This window comes from Vicia villosa, linkage group LG2, assembly GCF_029867415.1.
Source record: "Vicia villosa cultivar HV-30 ecotype Madison, WI linkage group LG2, Vvil1.0, whole genome shotgun sequence".
NCBI classification, from domain to species: domain Eukaryota; kingdom Viridiplantae; phylum Streptophyta; class Magnoliopsida; order Fabales; family Fabaceae; genus Vicia; species Vicia villosa.
Genome location: NC_081181.1, coordinates 111,759,581 through 111,777,463, shown reverse-complemented (window position 1 = coordinate 111,777,463; position 17,883 = coordinate 111,759,581). Strand labels below are relative to the sequence as shown.

The following is a 17,883-nucleotide window of genomic DNA, read 5'->3' as shown; positions in this document are numbered from 1 at the left end:
TAATTTTATAAGTAGTTTCGGTCCGTCAAAAAATATATGTTTTTCATAAGAAATTTATGTATTTATCAATCATAATTGTATGATGATTTTTTATAAAAAAAAACAAATATCAGTAGCAATCATAATCTCGTAGTGACTATATATAATAATTATATATAATGGAAAAAAATAAAGATTATAAGTTTTAAAAAATTTCATAAAAGAATGTATTAATTTTGTAACTTCTATAAAAATATTATCATTAATTTATTGTGATTGTTATTTTAGTTCCTTCCCATATTCCATATTCAATTTAACTTAGGTTTTAAAGTTCGTCCCACCAAAATCCACCGCCCGTCAAAACATGTCTCGCCTATTCGTTCAGTTCGTTTTGACTTAAAGTTTGTCCCGCGCCAACTCGTCATCTTGAATGTGTATTTTAACAAAAAATATTATATACGAAACATATTTCATATACGATTTTATGAGCTATTAACAAACCATCATAATAATTTCATTTAATTTTAATAATAATCTAAAGCGATATGAATGTTTATTTTACAAAAGAAAATATTAAGATTGTTTCAAATATATTTCATACATGAATCTATGTACTATTAAAAAACTATCCTAATAAATCAAATTATCTTTTGATTGCCTATAACATGATTTGAAACTCTATTGTACTCCACATATAAATTAGTAAAGAATTTTGAAATCAATACATCACATCAATATTTCTTAAGTTTATAGCTTATATGATAAACAATTAACATTATAGCTTATTTATAGGTATAAGTGTTATTCACAATAAGCACTTATGAGATAAAACTCTAAATACATTTTTAATCTAAACATGGCCTGAAATTATTTCCAATGCTAAGTATATTCGATTATGTCTAATGTCAATCCTAAGTATTCAATTGAGATTGATTGGCGTTTAACTTGCAGAAAAATATTTAATTATGAAAAGAAAGAAGAAAAAGGAATACTCACTTCTATATACCTTCAAAATTCAAAACATTTTCCGCATGAAGCATCTTCATCTTCAGGAGTTTTCTCCAGAGTGCTTTTACAGTTAAAGTTGGAAAAGATCATAAAAATCAATAACTAAAAATACATTAAAAAAACAAAGCAAAGTTAGACTAAACCATTGAATAAAAATGTCAAAAAAACTGAAGGGAAAGCAAAGTTGTAAGGCTTGAAAGTTTAAATAAATAAGTGTGACTAAAAACAGAACATAATTTTAGGAGTTTCATTGTTACCAAAGAATCGGAGATGACGTGGAAATAGTAAATAGCTCTAGCACCCATCAAATAATTTATCTTCAGATGAGTTATCAAATGTATCTGACCTTCTACTCAGCAATATTGTACTGCTACAATCTTTGAGTAACCTTAATGAAAAAAGGAAACATAAATCGCTATCAGTAACTAAACTAAGTGTGTGATTCATTCTCTGGATGCGAAAAAAGACTTGAATACAAATAACATACATATATTTATATAAACTATATATAAACTAATGGAAAAGAATCCAAACAGGGCCATAACATACAAAATAGAGATAAAATTAGGGTTTTCCAAATGATAAGATAAAAGGGAAATATATTGTATGAATCTGCAGATTCAGTGTTTCATGCTTTAGAACTCAATTTTGCAGTGTTTTGATGTTTGTTCATGAGAATAAATCTGCAGATTCAGTGTTCCATGCTTTAGAACTTAATTTTGTAGATTTAGTGTTTTTCTTCAATAGGGCGAGCCATAGATCATTTTTGAATTTGAAGATGATGAAAATAAAAAACGTTTAGAAAAAACTTGTGATCGACATTGAACCTGTTTTGATCTGCAAACATAGCGAAAATGTTATAAAAAGCATGTTAGTAGTTGAAACTAAACATGATTAGAAGATCTATGTTTCAACAAATTTGGACTTCCCTAAATAACAGAAGTAAAAATTGAAATTGTAACAACATTCAAAACTCCCAATTAGACAAATATAATGAGAAACACATTGAGATACTGTAATATGGGAAAAAGGACAATACAGAGAAAATGAATAGGAATGGGAAACGAAGAAGAAGTTGATCTAATCAGATATGAAAAATAATAGGGTTTAGGGTGGTTGATGTTGGATGAGGGTTTGCATTATGCAGTTATTATAGGATTGAAGAGGCAAACGAAATTGAATGAGGGGAATGGGAAAGGGTTTGCAAATTTGAAACTATGCAGACTTCACTTGGCTCTATGTCTGCATGACCCAATGAAAATGCATCGATAAATTGCTCAAAAACTCCCAAAGCTTCCTTTCTCATCCCAAAACAACGCAATGAAAAAATAAATTTATGCAAAATCAAAAACCAATCATCACGGTTACATTCTCCATTTTTTTATGAAATTAAACCCAGAAATTTAAAGCTTGAATCAGTAATAAAAAAAATGAAAAGGGGAAAAACAGAAACCTTCATCGGCGACTTTAAACGGCGACAATGTTGGTGCTGCGTATCTGAGCGGCGGAAGGGATGTGCGGCACGGTTGTAGACGGCGGCAGTTGATGTAGACTGAGCAACTTTTGAAAAATAAAATACCAAGAATTCATTATTATGAAAAATCAATAAAAAAAAGCAGATTATTGATAAAAAAAAGCTAGAGATGAAAACATAATGAGGTAAAGGAAGATGAAAAGAAACCTTCTGTTTGATATAAAAGAGAGAGTTAGATATATTTGATTAAGAGAATGAATTTAAAGATGGAGGAAAGGAATTGGAAGAGAAAGCATGCCGTGGAAAATTGATATGAAGCATGCTTGGAATACTTTTACGGTAACAGAGGTGAGTGGTGTAAATGACGGTTGATAAACCAATCGTTAGTTGGTCCAGTGGTGATTGGCGCTGGACTTGGTAGGGAGAACCGCGGTTCGATCCCCGCAACTGCGATCGGGAGGGGGATGGAACCACTTGATGCCAGAACTCGCCCCCGAACCGGACTAAACCGGTGGTATAAAGCCAAAAAAAATAAATGACGGTTGATAAAAAGAATATATAGTAAATTCAAAAGCGTGAAAGAGAAAGATTGTATGGAGAAAGTGCATATTTTTCATATTCCAATAAAAAAGATTTGAATTGAGTGGCATATAACGTAGTGCATATTTTTCATATTCCAATAAAAAAGATAGGTGTGTAAATACTCTCAGGGGTATGTAAAACCATCTTAAATTGATTGTGATTAGGGTAATCAAGGAATTTTGGTGGTAATCGAGTTTTATATTAAAGTAGATTAATTAAAGTAAATTATTACTTACATTAATTAAATATTATAATTAATTTCTATACCAAAAACAATCAAATAACATGTAATAACATTGGAACAATACATATACCTTACTCCTTATTGAATCTGATAGTAATAAATACTTATTTCAACGTTATGATTCATTACCATTATTATAATTAAACAGAAAATTTGTATTGGAAACACAAACCTTTGTACTTCCTATTCATTTCCTTCCGTCCTTCCATTTTTTTAAAACATTAAATTTGTTTCGACCTAAACCCTAAAAAACCAAATACAAAATAACTATTTTTTTATAAAAACTAGTTTGTGACCCGCGCGATGCGCGGCTGCTTTGCATTTGCATATTTATATAACTTTTTAAAGCATTTTATAGTGAAGGTAATTTTACCTAACTTTTTAAATTGAATAGATAAGAATTCTTATATATATATATATATATATATATATATATATATATATATATATATATATATATATATATATATATATATATATATATATATATATGGTACCGTTATTTATATACAAAACATGCAATAAATTGAATTAGGTATTATGCACCATTGTCGGTGTTGAATTGAATTATATATTATCCATAGTTGATAATAATTTAGCAAATTTTTTCAAATATTGTAATGTCAGTGTGTTTTTATTTTAAAGATTTATTTAAAAAATAATAAATTGTTTTGAAATTTTTATCAATTATAAGAGTAATATAAGTATATTTTTGTTGTTATAAAACTATAAAAAAATCATGTAAATATCTTTTCTCATTCATAGTTAAAATAACTATTTTTATATTTTATTTTAATTGGACTACAAAAATATTAAAAAGTAATATTAAATTTATAATTAAAGTTAATGAGTTATTATAATCATTAAATAGAATATGAAAGGGATAATTATAAGAAATCTCATAATAATATATGGAATGTGTTTTATAATAAGTATGATTATATTTAATATTTGTTTAGAGAATTTATAAAAAAATTATTGGATAATATATACAATTTAATTTTTAGGTCCTTATTATTTTTAGGGTGACAAATATCATCTGTACATTAAAAATAATTAAATTTATAAATTAAAATATTAAAATATATGTTAAAATGGATGAATTAAACACAAATGAAAAGAAATTTCCATAATATGGTGTATTATGGACATATAACTCTAAAACATGTATGTCTTTTCACCTGCACAAAGATAAAATTTAGAATAATTATGTGATATATTAAATAATATAAATTAAAATATATATAATATAAAGATAATAAAAAAATTATTATTGAAAGTATTGGTAGTGACATATTTATTAGATAAAATAAAGGGTTAATAGTAGTTCAACCCCCTATAATGTTAGCGAATTTTGCTTTTCCCCCCTCCCTACCTTTTGGCAACGGTTTTTTGCAAAATAACCGTTGCCAAAACCTGCCTTTGGCAACGGTAGGGGGGTAAACCGAAACACGCTCATATTACAGGGGGGTAAATTACTATTAACCCTAAAATAAATTGAGAGAAAAAACGAATTTGAGAAATATATGCGAATAGGAGAAAATAGAGCAACTCATAAAATGATGGGTTATAAAATGTAAAGATAATTAGCTATTTAAAAATGACCAACGTAATAGACTTTTTTTACCTTTGATAGATAAAGTTTTCCTATAATACAAAGGACTTCAATTCCATTTTGTACTTAATAGTCATTACTCCAATAAGAATAAGAGGAGATAGTAGAAAAACATGAAAACATGAACAAATTATTTATTGAATTAAAGAATAAAAAATTACACCATTTGATTTTTAATTAAAAGAATAAATTTGTTAATAGAAAATGAGAATACATATTTAATTAATAAAAATGAGAGATTTGATTAGATTAATAATAAAAATTACTAATACAAAAACTATATTAAGAAAAAATAGGTTTTTATTTATGTATATATTAGAATTAATTAATAAAGTTTTGTGAGAATTACGCATAAGTTAAATTTGAAATATATAAGAGAGATTTTTTTAATTATATTTTAGAAGTGATAAATATAAATGTAAATTGTAGTTATATTTTTATTTCTTCTCTATTATAAAATATATATATATATATATATATATATATATATATATATATATTATTTATTATTTATGTTATTATTATTATTATTATTATTATTATATTTATTATTATTATTATTTATTTTAATTGTAGGGACAAAATAGTAAATAGGAGTATTAGGGTTTTACCAAGAGTTGCTATCATGATGACACGTGGCTAGGGTTGCCATCATGACAACCTTGGATTTATATATAAGATAGTTAATTAATGAAATTTAATTTATTTTATGTTTTAAAATTTGTTTCGACTTAAAAGTGAAAACTCTTTAATGAAAATTAATTTATAATATTTAATTTGTTTTCTTTTATTTACAATTATTAATCAAATTTTACAATTATTAATCAAATTTTAATATGATGGAAAATCATATACAATAAATACAAAATGGCTTTTTTACAACTTTAAAAAATATAATATACTTGATGGAAATCATATAAAATATTATGACATGATATCATAAATAAGAAAATTGACTTAACTCATCTAATAGAAATATAAATTAATTTATTTTTATTTCAAATCTAATAAATAATAAGAAATATTTTTTATTTTTAAATTAGATTATATTAAAAGAATTATGGTAATGTTAATTTAAATATTTTAAAAAAAATCTATATTTACAAACAATTTATATAAAATAATTATTGAATAATTATATATGCAATAATTGAAGAAACTGATTGATATATATATATATATATATATATATATATATATATATATATATATATATATATATATATATATATATATATATATATATATATATATATATATATATATATATATATATATATATATATATATATATATATATATATATATATATTAGGGATTGTATAATTAATATCATTATTAATTATCAGTTTTTTTATTTCTTTTGAATATATGATTAATTTTTTAATGTAATATTGAGATTTGCCTCTTTATTTTCGGTCTTAAATAGTCTTTCCATTTAACTTGATGATATTCATAACTATTGGACTATAGCCTTTTTATTTAACAATCGTGAACTACATAGCTATATATTCATCGACTACCATTTTATCTCTCTTTCTAACTTGAAAATAAATGTTTAGATTGGAATATTGTCGTTTCAATGTTCAAATAAATAGGGGTAGATTTTATGCATTTAATAATTAAAAAAATACAACTTTCAAATTGATTATACAATCAATGACCATTATTATAAAGTTAAACAATATAAATTTAACCAATCGTTAGTTGGTCCAGTGGTGATTGGCGCTGGATTTGGTAGGGAGAACCACGGTTCGATCCCCCGCAACTGCGATCGGGAGGGGGATGGAACCACTTGAACTCGCCCCCGAACCGGACTAAACCGGTGCTATAAAGCAAAAAAAAAAAAAGGAGTATATTTTTTATAGGAATAAACGGGTTTATATATTTTTTATAGGAATAAATTACATTTAAAACGTGTCAATAATTCGTTAAAGGCTAAAATATGACTGATCTTTTACTTTTCTTTTACTTAGCTTTTTTAATGACAAAATGTTAACATTTATACTAAAAAATATATAAATATTTATTTTTATAAAAAAAAAAAGAGACAATTATGATTAGGAAATATACAAATTTCTTATAAAAATTTAATTTTTTTTTTTATATTCTATATACATTTTTTAAACATCACTATATTATATTTATTTACTATTTATAATAATATTGTATGACCCTTGAAAACTTACGGGTAGATGACTACTTATTAAATACTATTCATTGCATAAATTTCATTCGATGCATTATATATATTTTTATATCCAATTTTATTATTACTTTTTAGTTTATTGTAAGATTTATTTAAAATCATCTATATACCTTTCATTGTTTTAATTGTTTTTCATATTCTTTGTTTTACCAAAATATTTTTATCTATTAATATTACTTTTCACGGGAATAAGTTACAAATATTTTTGTAAACAGAAAATAATTTACTGTTATTATAATTATTTTTATAAATGGTAATAAGTTATAAGTATTTTTATAAACAAAAAAGTCAATTGTTGATACAATTATTTGTATAAAACGGATATAAATTACAAATAGTTATATAAACGAGAAAAAGTTGAAAGTCAACGGTTGATATAATTATTTTTTATAAACGGGAAAAGTCTACCGTTGATACAATTATTTTTATAAACGGGAGTAAGTTACAAATATTTTTATAAACCGGAAAAAATCAACGGCTGATACAATTGTTTTTATAAACGAGACTAAGTTGCAAATACTTTTATAAACAAGAAAAAGTCAATTGTTGATACAATTATTTTTATAATTGAAAAATAAGTTACAAATATTTTTATAAATGGACACACGGGTTGTAAAACCTTGCTCCCATCGTGCAAAACCATGAGTGCGGGGCGTGATGGACACGCGGGCATTGTACTTTTTATGAATGAGAAAAAGTCAATTTTTGATAGACATGTCTCTGTGTGAAATTTATTATACCATATACTCATAAATATTCTTCAACATATTTTCTATGTATGAGGGCATATCATATGAGAATGACATATTTATATGAGAATGTGAGAATGAATCTGAACCATTGGATTTTAAAATAAATGGCGGAGATTATGAGTGAATCTTTTTTTTCTCTCTCCAGTATCTTGAAATAAATGAAGTAGGAGAGAGAAAAAAAAGATTCACTCATAATCTCCACCATTTATTTTAAAATCCAATGGTTCGGATTTCATTCTCATATTCTCATATAAATATGTCATTCTCATATGATATGCCCTCCAACAACTACAACCTAATAAATTAAATTAATATTTATATGACAATCATCATTTAAGATATTTTTTTCTTAACTTACATATTTTTATACATATTTTTTAATTATAATTATATAATATTCGCACGGATCTTTTACTAGTAAATTAATAAAAATGATTAATAACACAAGAAATTTTAACTTCAATACTATACTAAGAAAACTAATGTCTCATTTAATTACATTTTAATCTTAAGTTAATCCATGGATTAACCAATTTTTAAGGGTATAACAGTCATTAAGGGTTTTAAATAATTAAAATAAAAATTAATCAAAATCATAATTACAAGGTTTGAAATATATTAATTTAGTGAGGTCAATTTACAACTTCCAATCACGTGATAATGTTTTTTCAGAAAAACTTATAATTCCAAGGCAACATGATAACCGTAAATCATACCAATGCAAACCCTTTCCAATTCCTTCATTTAATTTTAGCTGCTTTAGGGTTTCTTATTAAAACCCACAACATAATCCTCTACCACATATACCATCTGTAACCCTAATCTTTAATCTCCCCTCTCAAATCAACCATTCTCAAATCAAAATCCAGTAAGTTTGTATCATGTTTGATATCCATTTAATATTTCTGTGATTTATGTTTGATTTCGATTTAATATTCGAATTTAGCAGAAGAATGAGTCGAAGGATTGACTCTATCAAGGACATTGACCGATTAAAAGGAAACTTGGAGATTGGTGGTTTGAATCGCTGATGCATGGAGTGTTGTTAACAATTTTTTCGACCCTCACGTAATTTTTCACTTTTGCACCGGATCTGCAGTGAGAGCCAAATCACCATATGAGTACTTGCCAGAAACACAAAGTACAAATCCAGTCACACTCATCATGCTACAAAATCGCGCTTAGCCGCTGGAAATGTCGAATCAACTCTGAAACTGTGCGGTATCCCTTTCTTTCCTTTGAATGTCATCCATTTTAATTTGCGGCGTATTTTCCCTTTTTTAGAGAGGAAAATTTTTGTTGTTGTGTCTGGGATATTAAGGCTATTAATGTTGATGTTGATGAGAAAGAAGTGTTGAATTTTATTTTGATTTTCATAAAAAAAAATGTATTGTTTTTAGAAGAAGAGTATGGTGATGGTGGATATAGATCTTCTCCAATTTATTGTCTTCTGCTCCATAACAGCACTAAGTATGACCTTTGAATTATTTTTGGTTTTTTCTTTCTTCTCATTCATTAATATTTTCTTATTTCTTAACCATTGAATATGGAGTAGCAGGGGAAGCTGCAGACAAACGCAGCAGAAGATCCAAACACTTGGTGATGTGTTTGCTGAAAGAGATAAACATTTCAAAGAGAGAGAACAAAGTTTATGATTAAAAAATTTTACGTTTTAGGTTTTGTGTTTTAGGTCTTTTGTTTTAGGTTTTGTTTGTTCCCACGATTGAAAAGTCAACCAAATGTTAAAAGATCTATTCTTCTTTTTTCTATGCGTGTTGGATTAGTCGTCTATTTGGGATATAGATCTACGAAATTAATTTTTTATGAAAAAGTTATGGTGAGTTAACTATTTTCTAAAATATTATGTATTTTTTTATCTGTAATAAATCTAAGAGTAATGCTATTCATACACCACTTTCTACACCAAATACTTACACCCAACACTATTCATCGTATTTATACGGTGAATAGTGTTTTTTAAATAAAAATATATATTTTATGAACAGTAAAATATTATTATAATAATAAATAATTTTTTATTTTTTTAAATTTGTGTCATTAACCAACTTTATAACTTCATTAACCAACCATTTACATTGCATTAACCAAATTTGGTGACTACTGTAAAGTGCTGTTCATGGGGTGTGAGAATAACATTATTCAAATTTAGTTAATGCAGTGTAAAAATTTGGTTAATACAATAATGAAGTTGGTTAATGCAACATCCAGGTATTAAAAATAATTTTTAGCAGTCACCAAACTTGGTTAATACAGTGTAAAAACTTGGTTAATACAGTAATGAAGTTGGTTAATGCAAAATCCAGGTATTAAAAATAATTTTTAGCAGTCATCAAACTTGGTTAATACAGTGTAAAAATTTGGTTAATGCAATATTGAACTTGGTTAATGCACGTTTGTACATGAACAGTGTCGTCCGTAATTTTAAAAATAAAAAATATTTTTTATAAATATTATTATTTTATTTTAAAAACACTGTTCACCGTATAAATACGGTGAACAGTGTTTGGTGTAAGTATTGGGTGTAGGAATTGGGTGTAAGAGTAGCATTACTCTAAATCTAATTTAAATCGCTCAATGACATTGGGTGTGTTCTTTCTTCTTTTAGTTTTACTAATTATATATAATCCCTTAATTGATGTACTCAGACTGTAATCAGGAATGCAGAGAAGCTATAGCTTCTCTAATTGTTGTTGCTGCAAGATTTTCTTATCTGCCTGAGTTATGCAACCTTTGACAAATATTTCAAGAGGGATATGAAAATGTTACCTCTAATAGGTTCAACTTATAGGTTCAATGGGTCAAATAAAAAACTGTCTCTATTTTCATATTTTTATTGCATCTAATAGATTCAATGGGTCAATCACCAACTAATAGGTTCAACTTATAGGTTCAATGGGTCAATCTCTATATAAGTTGATTAATTTAACTTTTTTTGACATTATTTGATTAATTTAATTTAATCATTAGTTAGTAGCACTAATGCAATTTTCAATTTTTATTGTAATATTCTTTTGATTGTTTTATTGTTGTAGACACTTTTTCATGAGAAAAAGGTAAAGATGTTGATTGTGAATTTTATTTGAAGCAACAATTATTTTACTTTGAGATATACCTCAGTCTTTTGCATAGTATATTTTATTTTTAGAATTTAAGAATTTCAACCAGCTTTTCATCAAAATACATGTATTCAATTACAAGAAAATTTATATCATATTAATATGTCAATCAATAATAAATAGTTTTTGGTTTATTAGAAATATTCCTTATAAAATTTTGTATATTAGTATTTTAATAACTTAATACTATATATATATGCAAATTAAAATCTGAAGTTTTAATAATTGTAATTATAATTATAATATTTATTTAAGGAAAGAAAATATATTTATTTTTAACTATGATATTTACTATTATAATAACGTATGATACTCACAACAAATCAGAGCATTTATAATAAAATTATTAATTGATTGCTATAATAAATTAATTCATGCCGTTCTATTTTAATATTATTTATTTATTACAAAATCACTAATTTATTTAATAAAATATTTTTTTATATTTTATTTTATCGCAATCCTTGATTAAACTGAATCTGTTAGACAAAAGAATAGATTGATCTTATATTATTGGGTAGGTATTAGTTGTAAAATTAAAGGACCCAATAGAGGTAATCGTCTTTTTTATTGAGTTTAGGTGATAATCATTTATTTTATAGGTAACTGTAGGTAATTATTAGTTGTATCAACAAGGCTAAATTCATTTTATAGAAAATTTTAAGAAAATGTCATTGGGAATATGTAGTTTTAGGTGATAATAATTAATCGTCTTTTTTAATATCGGCAATTATTACTGTTTTTTAAGAAATTATTCATCTACTATTATAATAACTACTATCATAATAAAAAAAATTAATGTCTACCAAAATTAATTTCATTTCCAAGCTTAAACTAATATTTTAATCTGATTTGCATGCCTTCAATTATCTTTTTCATCGTTAACTCATATTAACATGCCTTATATTTTTAATATTTGACAATATTAAAAACCGCCAGTTTTTCCGGTTCACACCGGTTCAATGGCATATCTGATCCAGGAATCGAACCAGACCGGTTACCTGGCCGGTTCCCGGTTCAACCGGTCCGACCGGCCGGTCTGATCCGATTTTTAAAACACAGTTTTTATCAACAAATTAATAATAATACTATATAATAATAATAAGTACTAATAATGTGATAATAGTGTTTTTCAATTCTCTCAACCCCTAATTCATACCTCTGTTTATTATTTTGCAATATTATCATTATCAACAACTAATAAATATAAATGTAGTATATTGGTTACTAAAAGGTTGATACTTAAGGAATTGTGCGTATTATTACTTGCCTATTAATTATATAGGTCATTAATAACTTCCTTTCAACCCTATTCTGATTCCAACGTATGTACTCAAATGTAGAGAACAAGTCTCAAAACGAAAACAGACCTTTGGAATTCCTATATTTACACTTATTAATATATAAACTAGCCCGGGGTTAGTTCTGACATCATGTGGTTCCACCCTTTTCGGAGTTGCGGAGGATTGAACCGTGGTTCTCCACTAGACCAACTAACGATTGGTTAAATATATTGACTTTTAATAATTATAATTATACAGAAAATTATAGGGATGCCCAACGGGCCAACCTTTTTTTCTAACGGGCCGACAAAATATTTACTTAAATTGAACAGATATTATAGATCATATGTTTTAATGGGGCGACAGAATATAGGTTTTTTAATCCATGCCCGATGGGCCGAACCTTTTTTCCTAACGGGCCGACAAAATATTTACTTAAATTGAACAGATATTATAGATCATATGTTCTAAGGGCGACAGAATATAGGTTTTTTAATCCATATATTAACTTTTTTAAGTTTTTTAAAACATTTATCTCAATTTGTTTATAATTAAAAATCAAAATTTATTTAGTCATCTATTTTTTTAGTAAAATATTTATTTTTGACTGAACGAGACTATTTAATTTATATATCTTTTATATACTTTTATTAATTATTATTATATTATATTTATTTATTATTTATAATTAGATTTGCGCGACCCGTGCGAAGTTCGCACGGGTCTCTTGCTAGTTTAATTGATAATGCATTGTTATCTTGTATCTCTATAGTTGATGATAGGAAATTTTAACTTTAGTGCTATGTTATGTTATCTTCTATCTCTATAGTTGAAATGGCCGCTGCTACTATTGCTTCTCTCCGGTTTCTTCCCCCAAACCCCACTGCCAGAAAAACACTCAACTTCTTCTCTAAACCAAATGTCGTCTCATTGCGCTCATTCTCTTCTTCTTCAATATTTTCTCTATCTCACAAATTCAATCTTCCTCTACCTCCCTGCAAATGCTCCTTCACTGCCCCCGTTTCCACCAATACCTATGAGGTACTTACTTATATCCTCCTTCCTTCAAGTTTAATTCAATTCTATTTCACAAACTCCAAAACATATCAAAAATCAATTTTAAGTCCTCAGAATCAGTTATTCATATGGTTGTTAGTTTTTAGGATTTTAACCTAGAAACCAAATGCCCCCTTGTAACATAGACTTTTTCTTTCTTATTATAATTTCAAGTTTCATTTATAACTGATGGTAACTAACAAGGTGTAGTAACTAAATGCAGTTTTCTGATGGTGCTTCTGAGATGGAGTTAAGGTTACAATTAGGAGGCATGGATATAACAAGCACAAAAGACATATCGGTTGATGCAGACGATACATCGTTAGTTATCAGAGTATTGCGCTCAGGATCGCCTATTACATTGTTACAAACTAATCCTCTTTTTGACAGGATTAAACCCTCTGAAACAATATGGTTTGTGCTAATTAAACTACACTAAGAATGGATTGTTGCTGTACTTTGTTTTTTTTTTTTCCTTTTTGGTTGATTGGTTTTGATTTGGGCAGGTATATTGATGATGATCAGCTTGTTGTGAATTTCAAGAAACATGACCCGGAGTTGAAATGGCCTGACATTATGGAATCATGGGAATCACTTTCTGCTGGATCATCGCAGCTTTTGAAAGGAACTTCAATTTATCTTGTTGGTGATTCAACTGAAATCAACCAGAAAGTGGCTGAAGAGCTTGCTACTGGTCTTGGGTACGTTTAAGTTAGCGTGTGATTGTGATTATCAATATTCAAATGCTTGTAACTAGGGGAGAAATACTCATGCATATGATTGATGTGTAACTTTCACTAATGGCTCACAAATCTCTAGTGTTTGATAATGATATTCTTCTCTTCTCAGATATACACCACTTAGTACACAAGAGTTGCTGGAGTCTTATACCAATCAAACCGTGGATTCATGTAAGTGCCAATGTCATTGCTAGTTTGATATGCCTTGCTCTTTCTTCATGTTCTACGACATCGCTTGATAGATAGAGACATTGAATTTCTGTATAGTTTGTATTGTCATCAACTTTAGCATATGTAATATTATTATAGAACTGTAGGATGAATAGTGTGAGTGCCCCAGTATTGTCTTAGAAGATATTATGTTTGACTTCAATTTTAGATCCTACCTTAACTCTAGACAAAAAATCTAAAGCAATGCGCCATTTCTGCCTTTTTTTAAGCAAATGCATAATTAGTCTTATGGAAACTGCTGAGTTTTGACACTGCAAGTTTGTTGCCATTCTCTGTGTTACTTCTACTGATAAAGATGTGTTACTTGCAACCTTGGGAAACCTTGGCTCAAGGATCATCTTTAAGCTCTATTTATGAAGATTCCTATTTCCTGATTAATGAGTAAAAACACACAAAAAGCCCTCTCCTCGAAAGATATTTTTGTGATGATGCATCTTGTTTTAATATGAGAGAATATGACTGCAACCAGTGCACACATTTCAGCACAAGAGTCACTTAAATCATGTATCTTGAAGTGTATTAATAAATGTAATCGAATTCTAGGGCTGCTTGCAGAAGGTTCTGACTCGGTAGCCGAAGGTGAAGGCGCTGTACTTGAAAGCATAAGTAGGTAAGTCAATTACTTCATTTCATTTTATGGATACTCTTGTTGCTGGGTATTGATTCATTTTTTCACACTGTCTGCTAGACATGTAAGGACAGTAGTTGCAACATTAGGAGGTAATCAAGGTGCTGCTGGAAGATCTGATAAATGGAGATATCTTTATGCAGGATTTACTGTCTGGTTGTCACAGACGGAAGCATCAGGTAATTTTTGTTGACTTATTCTTGGTTGTTTTTACATGATATGTCTTCAGTTCCAGTCCTACACTTCAACCTTGTTTTGAATCTTCAAAAGAATTGATGAGTCACTTGATCCTTGACTTATGAAATTCTTACCATTATAAAGGCGATGTGTTGGATGGGGGATTTACGAGGGGAAATGAAGGGAAGAGTGTGGAAGCCACGTTTTAATCAACCTTTTGTTTGGAAGTTTTTCAAAATGGAGGGGGGGAAATATGAAGTGAGAACTTACATGTATCTACCAATAATCTTTCCTTATTGATTTTCATGAACATCTTGTTCTACCAATTTGGAGGAAGAAGATTTTTGGAAGATTTTAAACATCCAAACAAGGGGAAAGAAACTTAGTAAGGGTCGGTTTAGATTGACTTATTTGAGCTTACCTACTTGCGCAAATACTGGTGTTTGAGAGATCTTATAGAAACAAACTATGACATGTCCATTGTTTTCAGCTTATTTCCATAAACTCATGAATAGCTCATGAAAATAACTTATGACTTAATGAAAACAGGCTGTCTTTCTTTTACTATTTGTTATAGAAGTAGCATATTACATAAGCACTTGTATGATAAACGCTTAATTATGTTGTTTATCCAAATAGGGTCTAGTTTCCCATTGATACTGTGCCCTCCCTTCCCCTTCGTTTTCTTTTGATTTCTTCTCCATACTTTCGCTCCCAACTACCATATCACTTCAGCCTCTTGTTTCCAGTAAAAATTGATTTTGATTGCCTGAAATATAGATGAAGATTCTGCAAAGGAGGAGACGCACCGAAATGTCAAAGAGGGCATAACCGCATACACGAATGCAGATGTTGTTGTCAAGCTGCAGGGCTGGGATCCTGCCTATGCTAAAAGCGTGGCACAAGGATGCTTGAAGGCCCTAAAACAGTTAATCCTATCGGACAAGAAACTTCCAGGTACTTATTTATTTGTAAATCACATGCTTTCATATAAACAACAATCCATTTGACTATTTGAGTAGTCGTGCTTTTTAACATAAAAAGTCTCCTTAGGCCTTAACACATCCAATCACTAACTCATATTGGGGATGGGAAAAGTAACACCCGAATTTATTAGCCCATGATTGACTTAATATCTTGCTCTGATACTCTGTAGGTAAGAAAGGCTTATACATAAGATTGGGATGTCGAGGTGATTGGCCAAATATCAAACCCCCTGGTTGGGATCCATCAAGTGAAGGCGGCGAAACTCTTGGCATATAATCATAATAAGTGAGTACAAATATGTCGATACAAGTCTGTTAGTTAAGGTACTACTGTTCAAGAATTGTTCTTGTCATCAAAGCCAAAGAAAAAGATACCAAGACTGAAAATGCAAATGCAACACTATCAAGTCTTTTAAGAAGCAATTACTTCATATGTATGTATGCAATATCATTCCCCTCCAAACTGTTATCAAATGAAATATTCATGACTAAATCAATCTTTGAATCAAGATTTCAGTTGCTGCTGATATGTTCTATAATGGGAGCTTGTGAAATTTTGAATCAACATTGTGCACGGTTTGATTATTTGAGTACTTTGATTGCAGTTTTAAGTCAATTCAAGCTATACAAAGCAATGGAGTCGTTAACTAGAAACTCTTATCAATTCGATGTCCAGTTCAATTTATAAAACATTGATTTTTTTAGTCCAGTTAATTGGAGTAACTCGGTTTTTAAAAATGGCTATCCCATTACAAAATATATTCATGATTTTAGCAATCCTATATACAACTTCTCTTGCCTTGCAAAATTGATAGTTTAAGTTTTATATTTCTATATATCACTAACAGATTGCACAGTATCTAACTTCATATTTAAAAATAATAACATTGCTATTTGTTACATAAGTTTTTCGTGAAAAAATATACTAATTGACTTCATCCGGAAGAGAGGGTGGAAATGAGAGGGGAAGAAATGAAGAGGTAGAAAAACTATAGAAACAAATGTCTTTGTTACAGTACATATGAATCTAAGTCCTCTGATAAGCTTTTAGTAATTATCATAACAGCAGCTATATACTTTCTCTCTTGTGATTTCACAATCAGTCCAATTGTTGTTTGGCCGAGTCTGAACTCCATCTTACAATCTCCCTTCAATTGCGGTCCTTAGTCACATTCAAATGAAAGTTCCATTCACAATTGAATCGGTAATCGAACAATCTTCCATTTATTTTTGAGCGCTTCATACTACACAACAACAAAGGAATTTTCACAAATGTATCATCAAGATTGAAACCTTCATTCTGCTGTGCAATCACTTTAAAGTGAAACTAATATGGCTCTGTTTGGTAAGCCATATTTTCGAGCTTATAGCTTATGTCTTATATCTTATAAGCTCATATGATAATTTAGAACCGTTTGGTAATGGTTTTTTCATCACGAGCTTATAGCTTATTTTACTAGCTTATAGTTTATTTTTCAGACGCTATTTCAAATAGCGTTTTAACTTATGTCTTATAGCTTATTATTTTTTCTTCCTTTTTTATCCTTATTATTTTAATTAAAATCCATTTTTAACCCTTATAATTTATTTTAATTTAAAATAAAATAATTATATATTAAATATCTTTTATGTCATTTTACATTTATAAGTTAATTGAACCGCTAATTTTACCAAACACTTCAATGAGCTTATAAGCTATCAGTCTCAACCATCCACTATAAGTTATAAGTCATCAACCATCAGCCATCAGTCATAAGCTATAAGCTATCAGCTAACTTATCA

At 28.2% G+C, this 17,883-nt stretch overlaps 1 protein-coding gene across 1 annotated transcript; it reads left to right on the top strand.

Moving 5' to 3' along the window:
• Nucleotides 1-13,070: 13,070 nt before the first annotated feature.
• Nucleotides 13,071-16,744, top strand: LOC131646623 (probable inactive shikimate kinase like 2, chloroplastic). The gene is made up of 8 exons (XM_058916618.1): nt 13,071-13,324; nt 13,563-13,753; nt 13,846-14,040; nt 14,189-14,250; nt 14,854-14,920; nt 14,999-15,117; nt 15,896-16,072; nt 16,272-16,744. Exons 1-8 carry the CDS (start codon nt 13,091-13,093, stop codon nt 16,376-16,378), a joined length of 1,152 nt encoding a protein of 383 aa, XP_058772601.1. The 5' UTR covers nt 13,071-13,090; the 3' UTR covers nt 16,379-16,744.
• The last annotated feature ends 1,139 nt before the right edge of the window (nt 16,745-17,883 follow it).

Coding starts and splice junctions, on each gene's coding strand:
- LOC131646623 (XM_058916618.1), top strand. CDS start 13,091: ATGTTATCTTCTATCTCTATAGTTGAAATGGCCGCTGCTACTATTGCT. Junction 13,325..13,562: donor TTTCCACCAATACCTATGAG/GTACTTACTTAT, acceptor AACTAAATGCAG/TTTTCTGATGGTGCTTCTGA. Junction 14,921..14,998: donor GTACTTGAAAGCATAAGTAG/GTAAGTCAATTA, acceptor ACTGTCTGCTAG/ACATGTAAGGACAGTAGTTG.